We start from the raw sequence: 12,397 nt of genomic DNA, 5'->3' as shown, positions 1-12,397 counted from the left end.
GTCTAATTTATCATGAAAATAGAACCTTTACATTAAGTACAGTATGTCACTTTCTCAGGTGAGCAGAATCCTCTGTAGGAAAAAAGATGGCAGCTGCACATTTTACTAAAACACCATGCGAACCTAACACGGTCTATAAAGTACAAAGAAAGCTATATTTTAGCAATATTTGTTTCTGTGCTAACGACATTGTGTATGCTAGGTTTGAAAGTTTTAGAACTTTTCTGTACGTTTTTATGAACATTGTTAAAGTTCACGTGCAGAGAATTATGGGTAAATGTACCAGTCGCCATCTTTTTTTCCTACGAAGGTTTATTCCCCATTAATTTTAGTGTGTTCCAATGCTCGAAGCCACACAATATAGTATTCTCATGGTGAAAAGTTGACATAACAATTAGTGCTACATCTGATTGGATAATAAAAACTGCAATTCAGATCCTTAGACAAGGATTTGCCAAAACTGACATTGACACAACTGAGCTAAATAAGGAAGGGTTCCAACACTAATATCTCGTACCTGTCTTTTTCTTTTGAAGTTTGTTAGGAATATTTTCATCTATTGCCTTTTCTATTGTGTTTAACAACTGAGAATGGCAGTGTTCTTCAATACTCTGAACTACAGCAAGAAGAGCATCAAGAGCAAGAATATGGACACTATAAAGACTTCCAGCCGCAGGGAAGGCATTCTATGAAAAAAAAAAAACAAAAAAAAAAAAAAAACAAAAAAACAAAGCAATGCAAATAATGTCATTGTTATGACCATAATGATTAATCATATGTGCTAGATGTGATAATGACAGCCCTCCTATGAAACTGCTAAGTATGTAATTACATCTATTGGCCATAAAATACTCATGAAATAAATAACTGAATAGATACAGATTGAAGAAGAAAAACACCTCTGCACCTTGGAAAGAAGTTTGCAGAGTTCCTCAAATACATTAGTACTGTAAACATCACAATCATAGTTCAGGTACAGTTCCATTACTAAATTTGGCACTCTGAAAAGCTGAAAGATTAACAAACATGCAAAATGTTAGTATGTACTTATGGTTGAATTTTAATTTACGTGTTCACTGTTAGGTATCTGTTTATCAAAAGTAGGGTGGCATAAGGCGGCAGATAATCCCAGTTATACCAAGGCCGCAAAGTGGCCTGTCAGTATAATCAAAATTACATAGACAAACGAAGTGAGAAATATAGGAGAAAGCATCAGGTACACTTCTGCTCATTTGTGCTTCGAACCACTTTTTAACACATAAAAAAAAGCCTGTCCCTGGTAGGGACAGGTAAAAGAATGACGTAATCCCATAGTGCTCCTGTAAAAGCACATGGTCCCATGATTCTCTGCATCTTTTTGACACTGTGTGAGGAGAGCAGAGACTAGGTTTGAGGAGTTGGACTCATGTATTTCCCACTTCAGCCCGCTTTGGAGGCGTCTGAGATTATGTACAGCTTGGGGGCAGGAGGATTGATGGTACTGCCGTTTACGGTTGCTATGTTCTGGAGCCACCGCTGAAGTCCGGTGTGAGCATTCCTGTTTAAGGACGTAAGTGTCTTGTGATTGTCTCGAGAAGCCTGTAGGGATTTTTTGAGCTGTATTTGTATTAGTCTGCAGTGTAGGGGGGCCTGCTAGATGGCAGGGTGGGCTGCTTCCAATGTCCTTATGAGGCTTGCCACTTCGCAAGCTGATGGAGTGGGATTGAGAATGAGACTGACATTTGTTCTGTATGTTCAGGACCTTTTTCTCTGGGAGACTGAGCGACATTGTCTGTGAATCTATGGAGAGGACCAGAAATGTCAATGACTGAGTGGGGACTGAGTGGGGAGTAAGACGGACTTCTGCCAATTTATGGTGAAACCTAGCCACTGCAGAAGGTCTAGTGTTAGTTAAGTGTTTGCTTCTGACTCTTCTATGGAGGAGCCCAGGATTAGGATGTTGTATAGGTAGACGATTATTTGAATACCTCTTTTCCGCAAGTAAGCTGCTATGGGTTTTATTAGCTTTGTAAATACCCTGGGAGCTGTATTTAGCACAAATGGTAGGCCTTGGAAGGCATAACAACTGTTTCTCCATTGGAAACACAGGTACTTTTGTGAGGACTTGTGTATGTGGATGGAGAGATATGCATCCTTTAGGTCTATTCATGCCATTAAGTCTCCCCTTCTTAGAAGCGTCTTCAGACAAGAAATGTTCTCCATTTGAAAATGGAAGTTCTCTACAAACTTGTTGAGCTGGTTAAGGTCGATTACAGGGCAGCAAGTTCCCTCCTTTTTCGGGACCAGGAACAGTCTGCTGTAGGAGTGTTCTTTTGAAAAGGTATTGCTTTTATTTCCCCTAATGACAGGAGTTTGTTCACGTCTGCATCTACAAGGGGAACTGTTAAATCTGAACATTTTGTAACTAGAACATGTAACTGACCAGGAACAGAGTGGAAAGGGATTTGATAACCCGACACAACATGTAAGATTTTGGGGTCTGAAGTGATTTCCTTCCACCTCTCTAAGTAGCTGTTGAGTCTTGGTTTGAGGAGCCCTTGTTGGGGCAAAAGAACCGATAGTTTTTTGGTTGGTTTGTCTGTTACTTAGAGAAGTTACCTGTGGTTTGTTTGGATTTTTGGGCATTTGATAAGTTCTTAGCTAGGCCATGACAAAGTTCTACCTGCTTGGAAGCAACAGAGGAGAAGTCCTCTCCAAACAAAAGACATTTGGCATCAGGCAGTGGTTGATCAGCCAGACTTATTTTCTCTTTATTAATATTTGCAAGGCTTTCGATTGGCGATCAATCGATATCGTGGGAAGTTGAATGCAAGCGGCGTGACCTTTTTCAATTTGCCATTGTGTTCTGAATGCGGTTTCAAAGCACAGCAGAAAAAGATGCAGGGGATCATGGGACCATGTGCTCATACAGGGGCACTATGGGATTACGTCATATAATGATATATATTGGCAACTGTCGAACCACATACATGTATCATCATGAACTGATCTCTTTAAATAAATATTGGCTTCTTACAGAAGGGACTCATTAATCAGCATGACTAAAAATAATTGTCTTCAAGTTCATACAATGTCTGGGCTAAGTGCTGGGTTAATAAGAAAAGGAAGCTTGGCAGACCTTTTATAGTAACCAACACTTTCCTTCAGGTTAATATTAGATAAATTCAACATAAGATCAAAGATATTCCGGACTTAAGTGATGAATTCTACTGTTTTGTACGAAAGCTGAGGAGGGACTTCCGACTTCCGACATCCGACTTCTGAGTTCCGACCACTGACTTCTGAGTTCTGGCTTCTACTTCCGACTTCTGACTTCTGACTTCTGAGTTCCCACTTCTGACTTCTGAGTTCTGACTTTCGACTTGTGAGTTCCGACTTCTGACTTCCGACCTCAGACTTCCAACTTCAAACTCCAAAATTTAAAGTATCAATTTTCAACATGCAACTTATTTCCCTGGAAATCAAGTCAAACTTAATCAAATCAGAATCATATTAACTCTTGTTCTTAGGCATCGTAGCTTGATTGAGAATGAATTTGAATACAATGTTTATCACAATGTTTAATGCTGCTGTTTGTGTTGTATTCTTGGCTAAATCAGACGTCAGGTTTCGGGCCAGATTTCGATATTTGTATTATGTCTCAGTAAGTTGGTGTCAAGTTAGTTTGTATTTGGGGTCAAATTATTGTCTTAAACCAAACAATTCCAGCTGAAGTGGACACAAATATGCGCAGTTTACGCCCTGAGCGAGATGATGAGCATCCCCATCTCTTTCAAAAGGGAGTTCCTCTCCACCCCAAATACCATTTCTGGGGTAATGTCATGCAATACGCAGTTAAGAATTCACATTTCTGTTGTTTAAAAGAGCTCGGTCACGCAGTGAGCTATTCACTAAGTAAATTTACTTTACAATCATATCTGTCAAAATTCAATTGTTCTTCAATGCCACCCAGTGAGAAACAGATTGCACAATGAGATATGCTGTTATTATTTACATCACAAGCTGACAGACCCTTATACCCTTATTTTCTTCTAAGGGAGAGGTAAGGGTTGGGAATTTTTTGGGCAAGAAATTTTTTTTCTCGCATTTCGGTTGTGCATAATTTTTTGGGTGGGCAAACATAAAAAAATCAAAGTAATGATAGTAGAAGCACTTGCTTGATTTTTTTCCCTGTGGCTCCCCTTGCACAATTTTTTTTCAGTTTTTGCTGTGCAGGATTTTTTTTTGGAAATTGTCCAGCCCCCCTCCCCCCTAAAAAATAACAATCTGTCCCTAATAAACATTCGAGGAAAAATACACTGCTCTAGTTGTTTGGAATCAGGCTCAAAAGATGTCTTCATGAAGAAAAAAAGAACATAACATAATGTTAGTTCCTACTAGGGGTTAAAAAGTTAGAACTGAAGTCTCGTCATCTGAGTTTATAATGAATGCAGAAAATTCTCAGAAAATCAACAAGATAAAGCAACGCTTTACTCAATAATACAGTATGCAGGGCTAGTAATGTGGCACAAAACAACCAGAGAAAAGCTATTCCAAACCCTAAGGATTGCACTCACTAATACACAAAATAAGGTTGGCACGCTACATGCGACCAAACTGTGTATAAATAATATAAGCGTCTATATGTAATGGCACAAAAAAATTTGTTAGTTTCAGTTCATTGTGATCTTTGTTTGGCAATGTCTCCAACTTGATACCGTTGTGTTTCCAACATGGTTTTGCAAAACAAAAGCATCTGTTCCTAGTTTCTCAGTGAAATTAGATTTACATAACAGTAAGTACAATGCAGCCTAACACCAACTTACCAACGATTGGTGATGTGACCGGTATGGTGGACGGACGCACTTTTTAGAGCTCCGTCCTTAGCCCGTATTTCCCTCCTCATGAAACGGTTTTTGGCTTGAAGAGTTACTTGTTTCTCGGTTAGTGTAGACAGTTAACATGGTACATGGGAAACAAGAAGAGAAAAAAGAGATCCAGCAGCCTTAAAGCTCCACAAACAGTCAACGCAAAGCTTCCATGTGTAAATAGTGCGGACATAGATACATCAGACGACAACACTCTTTTGCAGGTAACTCTAAACGCTATCATGGATACTCTTACTTCCCTCGGAGAAAAGATGGACAACAACTTCAAGAAGTTTAGAGAAGAAATGGAAATTTTCAAGCAGGATTTAAAGGCCGAAGTCCAAGTGTTGAGAAACACTGTGTCTGAATTAGAAATGGCCCCACAAATGTCTTCATCCAAAATTGAATCTCTTGAGGAGAGCAACAAGTTGTTGTCGCTGTCACTGGCCTCTCAGGTAAAAGAAATCCTACGTAGGAAAAAAGATACCGACTGGTACATTTACCCATAGTTCTTAGCATACGAAAACCTTAACAACGTTCATAAAAACGTACAGAAGAGTTATAAAATCTTCAAACCTAGCATAAACAATGTCCTTCGTACAGGGACAAATATTGTAAAATATTGGCTTTCTTTGCACCTTGTAGGCTGTGTTAGGTTCGCAAGGTATTGTGATAAAATGTACAGCCGTCATCTTTTTTCCTATGGTGGATTGTTATGCTACGAGCAGAATTAAAGGAAAAAGAAAAGGTTTTACATTTGGAAGAGTACTCGCGAAGAGAAAACTTAACATTCAGGAATGTTCCTGAATGCCCAAGCGAGAACTGCAAAGAGCTGATCTTCGACATAGGTAGACCTAGACATGCAGGTTGTCTTTCGAAAGAGGAATCTATTAAAAGAATCTACTCACTTCCCAAATACATACATAACCTTGGATTACCCAAGTGAAATCCAAGATGAGAGAGCCGTTCTCATCAAAGCAAGTGGCACACAAGCGAAGGTTATCGGAAGAACTCTGAAAATTGGAAGTGCGAGCTATACAAGTAAGAATGTACCCAAAGAACCATTAGAGTAAGCCTATCTTAATGATACTTGAGGTTAGTACCTTTGAAGTGGACAAGGCAATTGGGGTTGCTCTAGCAAACGCAACACAAATAATAATTTCTGAGGAATTTTTTTTGGGGGGGGGGAGGGAAAAGGGTAAGAAAGTCATTGTCTCAGTAAACTGCTCTTTCTTCCTTTTTCTTTGAGAGAGATTTAGCATGATCAGGTCAAAATGGACCTTAATTCTATGTTTAGTTAGCCAGAATATTTTTGTGTTAGGATTTGTTATTCATCGTTTCAATTTAATTTTTGTTCATGTTGTTTATCATTTTAATTTTTTTCGTACAATGCTACAACACTACATATTTGACATGAAGTTAGCACATTTTAAGAGATAAAAATTAATGTATTATGCCCAACACTTACATGCAAAGATCAAGTGTTCTCACACCTCTCAAAACAATGATAAAAAGAATAATATAAAATACAAGAGGGAATTTGAAACTAATTTTTGCTATGAATCACTTAAACACATTTCAAATGAAAATTATCACCCTTAATGTTAGAGGTTTAAAAGGCTCTACTAAAAGGCGGTCAATTTTCAGATGGCTACACAACCAAAAGGCACATTTATATTTTCTGCAAGAAACCTACAGTGATAAAAAAACAAAAGCTTTGTGGGAAGCAGAGTAGGGTGGAAAGATTTTCTGTAGTCATGGAACAAAACACAGTAAAGGTGTCATGATTTTTTACGGAACCCAAAATATGACATTGATGTGATAAATTTCGAGAAAGACAACCATGGAAGATTAATTGTTCTTGAAACAAAAATGAATGGCGCAAACTTAGTGCTAATGAACCTTGTTGCCCCAAACAACATTTCTCAACAGGTCCAATTTTTTGAAAAGGTTATGAATAAGCTCTCAAATTATGTGGACAAAAACGTCATAATTGGCAGTGATTTCAACTGCCCTCTCACCGAGTTGGACAAAATAGGAGGGAAACCTGTAGAAAATAAAAAGCATGATAGTGATAAAATTTCCCAACTGTCCCATCTATACTCTTTGCAAGACGTTTGGCGTGAAATGAATCCCAAAAAGAAACAATTTACCTGGAGAGACAAAGCATATAAAGTCCAATGCAGGTTGGATTACTTTTTAGCGTCTCAAAACCTTGCTAACCTTGCCAAAGAGTGTGGTATTTTCCAGGCACCAGGCTCTGATCACTGTGTGGTCAAACTATTTATTTATTCTCAACAAAAAGGCTGGGTCAGGTTTTCAGAAATTTAACTCATCGCTACTAGAGGATGAAGAGTACATTAATCAATTCAAAGTAAACATTGAAAGCTACAGAAATAAATACTTATATTTAGATGACAAAGGACTTAGATGGGATCTGATGAAAATGGAAGTGCAAGGCTTCACTATCGCTTACACCAAAAGGAAAGCTAAAAAGAAGAGGAATGAGTAAAAAAGTTGCAGGAGCAGCTGAATGAGCTATTGGCCCAGTCTGCACAATGTAAAAACAATCCACTTTTAAGAACAAAGATGCAAAGCACATGAATGCCTCTCAAATGAATAACATACCAAAAAGTAAAGGGTGCTATCTTGAGAAGCAAAGCAAGATGGGTAGAATACGGTGAGAAAAACACCAGATATTTTCTAAACTTAGAAAAAAGGGTGAGAAGAAAAACATCATCAAATTGAAATTAAAGGATGAAATGGAAACCGAAGATCAGGAGATCATTCTAAGAGAGGAGGAGAATTTTTACAGAGCTTTATATGAATCAAGTAACATCAACATAGAAACACCAGAGGGCAACACCTTCTTTGAAAATGAGCTCATCAAACCATTAAGCGATGAGAACGCGAATATCTGTGAAGGAAAAATAACTAAGGAAGAGTGCAAAAAAGCTTTAAATGAAATGGGAATAGATAAATCTCCGCACTCAGACGGCCTTACTTCTGAATTTTATAAGCGATTCTGGGATGAAATTGGTGATGATGTCGTACAAAAAATCAACAACGCCTTTGACAAAGGAGAACTGTCGATTTGTCAGAAAAGAGGCATCATTACTCTTCTACCAAAGACAAACCCACCGATGTCCTTAACAACTTACAGCCAGTTACTTTGTTAAATGTGGAGTACAAAATTGCCACAAAAGTAATAGTCAATAGACTAGCAATAGTACTCCCAGACATCATAAGCCCAAATCAAACTGGTTACGTCAAGAATAGATACATTGGTGAAAATGTCAGACTCATTTCTGATGTTATTGACTATACCAAAGCAAAGCAAACACAAGGTGTCATCCTTTTTCTTGACTTTAAGAAAACTTTTGATTCAATCGAATGGGAATACTTGCACAAAGTCTTGGATGTTTTTAACTTCAAGCAAGATTTCAAAAGATGGGTTAAAGTGTTTTACACGGATATTTCTAGCTGTGTTACAAACAACGGTTTTGCATCCCCTTTCTTTAACCTTAAACGCGGAGTAAGACAAGGCTGTCCATTATCAGGACTCCAGTTCATTCTCGGAATAGAACTCCTTAATCTTGCAATTCAAATGAATAGCAACATCAACGGAATAAAGGTTGGAGATGAGGAAATAAAGAATACCTTATAATTATGCAGATGACACTACTCTTCTTCTCAGAGATCTAGATTCAGTGCAGACGTTACTTGAGACATTAGAAAATTTCAGAGGCTGCTCAGGCCTAGAACTGAATAAATCAAAAACAGAGGCCATGTGGCTGGGCCGCTGGGCAACAAGGAAAGACACACCATTTGAGTTTCGGTGGCCAGAAAATTCTGTTAATGCTTTCGGTATCCACTTCTCCAACAATAGAAGCAAATGTGAAAGTCTTAATTTTGATAACAAACTAGAAGATTTGGAAAACATACTTAACTCCTGGAAAAGGAGGAAACTGACTCTGCTTGGGAAAATCAACATTGTCAAGTCACTTGGGTTGTCTAAACTTCAGCTTTATCATTACCTGAAAATTTCAGCAAAAGGGTTGATAAAACCATATTGGATTTTATGTGGGATAACAAACCATATACAATAAAAACAATTACATTAATTGGAGACAGGAATGTGGGTGGATTAACTAGTGAGAATATCTCAGATAGTGCAGAGTGTAATGTATAGCTCTGATGCAGTACTCACAACACAGTTCCTATATAACCCCTGCCATTCACTCCTGGTTTGTATAGACCTTGCTAGTCAGCTAGGGATTTTGATGAGACATAATCTTAGCAGTGTGTATGTTTGATGTGTGTATTTTCATTCACAGTCCAAGAATAACTTACAGTTAATTGCCGTTTGTCAAGACAGCTCTCAAATTTTACTGTAGTGTTTTATGTCGATTTTTGCTCATTTTAAATTAAATAATACATTTAGGCAGCGAACATGACAATTTTACTCTTCACGCAAACGTTTGTAACTTGATACTTTTGTTTTCCTTGCAAAGGTATGTAACCTGAAACTCTTGTTTTCTCGCAAACACACGGAAGATGTGCTTGTATTCTTTTCACAGCTGGAGATAACTGGGAGAAAGTTGAATGTCGGATGAAGAAATGGAAGAGGAACGATTTGCTTTATTTAAAGTGCACCTAACCCCCCAATTTTTTTTTCGCTAAAACGAATCTAGACTTTATTTCAAGCATTTGGGCGAAGAAATTTTTGAATTTGGTTGAATCCTCGATTTTCTATGCCCTTTCGAAGTCGCGCTTGAAGTGTTTCACGACCGCATTTTAGGGAGTCTGGGGCGGCGGTACCTGATGACGTCTACCCAGGAACCAAACACAATAGCGCCTCAGTCAACTCACTGTATTTGCTCGAGAAAATGGAACACAAAACTAATCGTTCCGATGTATTTTGGGACTAAAACGTCCAAGTTTTGCCTCAGAATCATTTCTTTTTTGTCACTGGAGTCAGAGTTAAGTTTCAATTCGGAAGACTCCGAAATAAACTTCGATTGAGCACGTTCGACAACTGTGAACTCACTGCTTAGAGCTTTGAGAGCAATTTACAATATTTCAAGCGACGAAGGGGAAGACTTCTTTGCGGACGAGCTGCTTGTATATTAGGAATGGAAAGCTAGATACGAAGTGGAGGAGCAGGCAAACGAAAAGCAGGAAAGAAAACTCAAGGGCTGCTTTGGATGGTAATTTCGTCAACTAAACATAAGATTCCCACGCGTGTTTATAGCCCGTTTACATTTGTCCTTAGCGAGAATGTATTTTGTCAAGGTGTGATTGTTCTGTTAAATCCAGCTTGTGTTTTACTTTCAGTTGAATGCTTCATGTTTATAAGAGCGATGTACGTGTCACAGTTTTCGAGACTTGATGACCTCCAAAACATTGGCTTCGATCGATTGAAAATCGTATTGTTTGGACCTGTATTTTTGAAGCTGCGGGAAGCAAGGCGGAAGGAAACGTTTCATATAATTACCGATTTCACATTGTCACGCGTTTTAAGTCGTAACTCCAAATAACCAATGTAAATTGTTCTCAAAGTTTGCGGCAAAATTCGTCGGATAAACGAAGAGGATGTGTTCCCTAAGCGGTCCACAGATAATGTTACGCGGTCATATTTTCAACGCTATTGCACATAATCTTTGTCGCACTGCTGATTTCCAAACCTTCGAAAAACTCTGTGAGTCTAACAATTTTGTTATCATGTAATTCTAAAGGACTAATCTTCGACTTTCATCTAAATCGAAAGAGAAATAAGTGTTGGTTAGCGGCGTACAGTTGCGATCTATTTACATATCAGTATGATGCTTCTTGATCATGATTGGATCACACAACTTTGCCGTTTATGTTATAAATACTGCGGGATTGGAAGATATAGGTTGTCGGTAGTATTTCTACAAATTGCTGGCTAGCTTTAAGCAGAAAATTTATGAAAATAGCGTTCGAAAGTCTGTGGAACAAATTCCAGTGAGAGTTCTTCAATGGTTCTCACAGATTCAGTTTGCTTGTTTCGGTTCGACAAAATCAACCATCATTTACGTCTTTGTTGCACCATTAGCTGATCATCGTCAGTAAATTGTACAGTATATTTTTCTTTAAGTCTGGAATATTGCTGTAACAGCCGATAACACCTCTGGAAGGCGTTTCTGTGCACTTTTCGAATGTGTATTGCACCATCCTGAAGGAATGAGAGGACGTGAGATATCCAACCTTCCTGGGTAGACGTCACAAGAGCCGCTGGACCCATTCTCCTCAAACTTGGTCGTGAAACAAAATGGCGGTGTTTTGGAGCTGTTTTCGAGATTTTGTCGGGGCACAGAAAATCGAGGATTTAACGGAATCCAAAAATTTTTTCGCAGAAGTATTTCAAATAACAAGTAGATTCGTTTTAGTGAAAAAAAATTTTTGGGGTTAGGTGCACTTTAAAGAGCAAATTTTCTTTTGACCAATAAACAAGAACTAATCTAATTATCAAATTGTCACGGAACAGCACATTCTGTTGCCACCTTTGGCGCTAACAATAAAAGCACTTATATTTAAAATACACACTGATATCGATTAATACAACTGAGAAGAATTTCAATGAGAGGTATTGAAAGTAAACAGCGCTACTTGACCGAGATTATATCCTTCATCGGTGAATGAGTCCCCTCACAGACTGATAAAATTTATGCTTTCAGTAGGTGCCACGGAGTCTGCAGCAATATTTGAGCAGTCTCCTGGGTTTTTTGTACAATTTGACAAGTTTTAAGGCCACTTACTTGGGAGGGTTTCGGCTGGGGTATGAACATTTTGGTCTCTTTGATAGAGACAAGGATGAAATAAACGCCCTAGTGTAGTTTGAAAACAACAGATGATATTTCTTGAACCAAGTTAGGCGTTATTCCAAAAGACACCCAGTCACCCTAGCATTCTTCTATCATGCTAATGATGCTGGAATGCATGCGTACGACTTATTAGAGTTCTACCACAAGGAAAAGCGCTCAACATCAGTGTGTGATCTTGTATAAAATGTATCTCTCACCTGATATGTAGTTGACACTAACACTTATTAATCTGCGTATGTGTTTAGGGCAAATATTGGTTTTGTTCTAAAGAGAAAAGTACCACAAGGAGAGCAAGGGACTTTCTGAAACAAATATATAGCTTTCTGAAGTACTCAGAGAAGTAACGTAGGTACATGCACCACCCATTTTATGTAGTGCTCACAAGTACCTACCCCATCCTACCCCCTTGCTACAAGCCCAATTAATTAATTGAAATTAATTAATTATACAAACATTGAAGTTTACACGTTCATGCCATAGTCCCTTAGTGCCTTATTGCCATAGTACTTTAGCAACGTCAACCCCCAAACCATTCCAATAGTGCACTCTGCACTAAAAATGAGTGAATTTGAGTCAAGATGAATAAAGCCTTGAAAGTTTCATGGGTGAGATGATTTAATACAGAGGTGGATGCGCCGTGGAAAATCATCCCCAATTACATGACTCGACACCTAGGTGGTTTTAAGTTCTTACTACCATGCA

The 12,397-nt window shown here is 38.3% G+C and overlaps 1 protein-coding gene across 1 annotated transcript in view; it reads right to left on the bottom strand.

The window, feature by feature from the left end:
* The window catches only part of LOC145495181 (Golgi-specific brefeldin A-resistance guanine nucleotide exchange factor 1-like), a 110,613-nt gene that overhangs the window by 25,572 nt on the left and 72,644 nt on the right, over positions 1–12,397 (bottom strand). Inside the window, exons 14-15 of the mRNA XM_081474760.1 lie at positions 908–1,009; positions 518–686 (exon numbers count right to left, since the gene is read on the bottom strand). Coding sequence (XP_081330886.1) covers positions 518–686; positions 908–1,009 — 271 coding nt within the window. The remainder of the gene's footprint in view (positions 1–517; positions 687–907; positions 1,010–12,397) is intronic.

The sequence above is a fragment of the Orbicella franksi genome, chromosome 8 (genome assembly GCF_964199315.1).
Source record: "Orbicella franksi chromosome 8, jaOrbFran1.1, whole genome shotgun sequence".
In the NCBI taxonomy this organism is placed as follows: domain Eukaryota; kingdom Metazoa; phylum Cnidaria; class Anthozoa; order Scleractinia; family Merulinidae; genus Orbicella; species Orbicella franksi.
The sequence above is the reverse complement of the archived record's forward strand: the minus strand, read 5'-3'. Positions and strand labels throughout refer to the sequence as shown.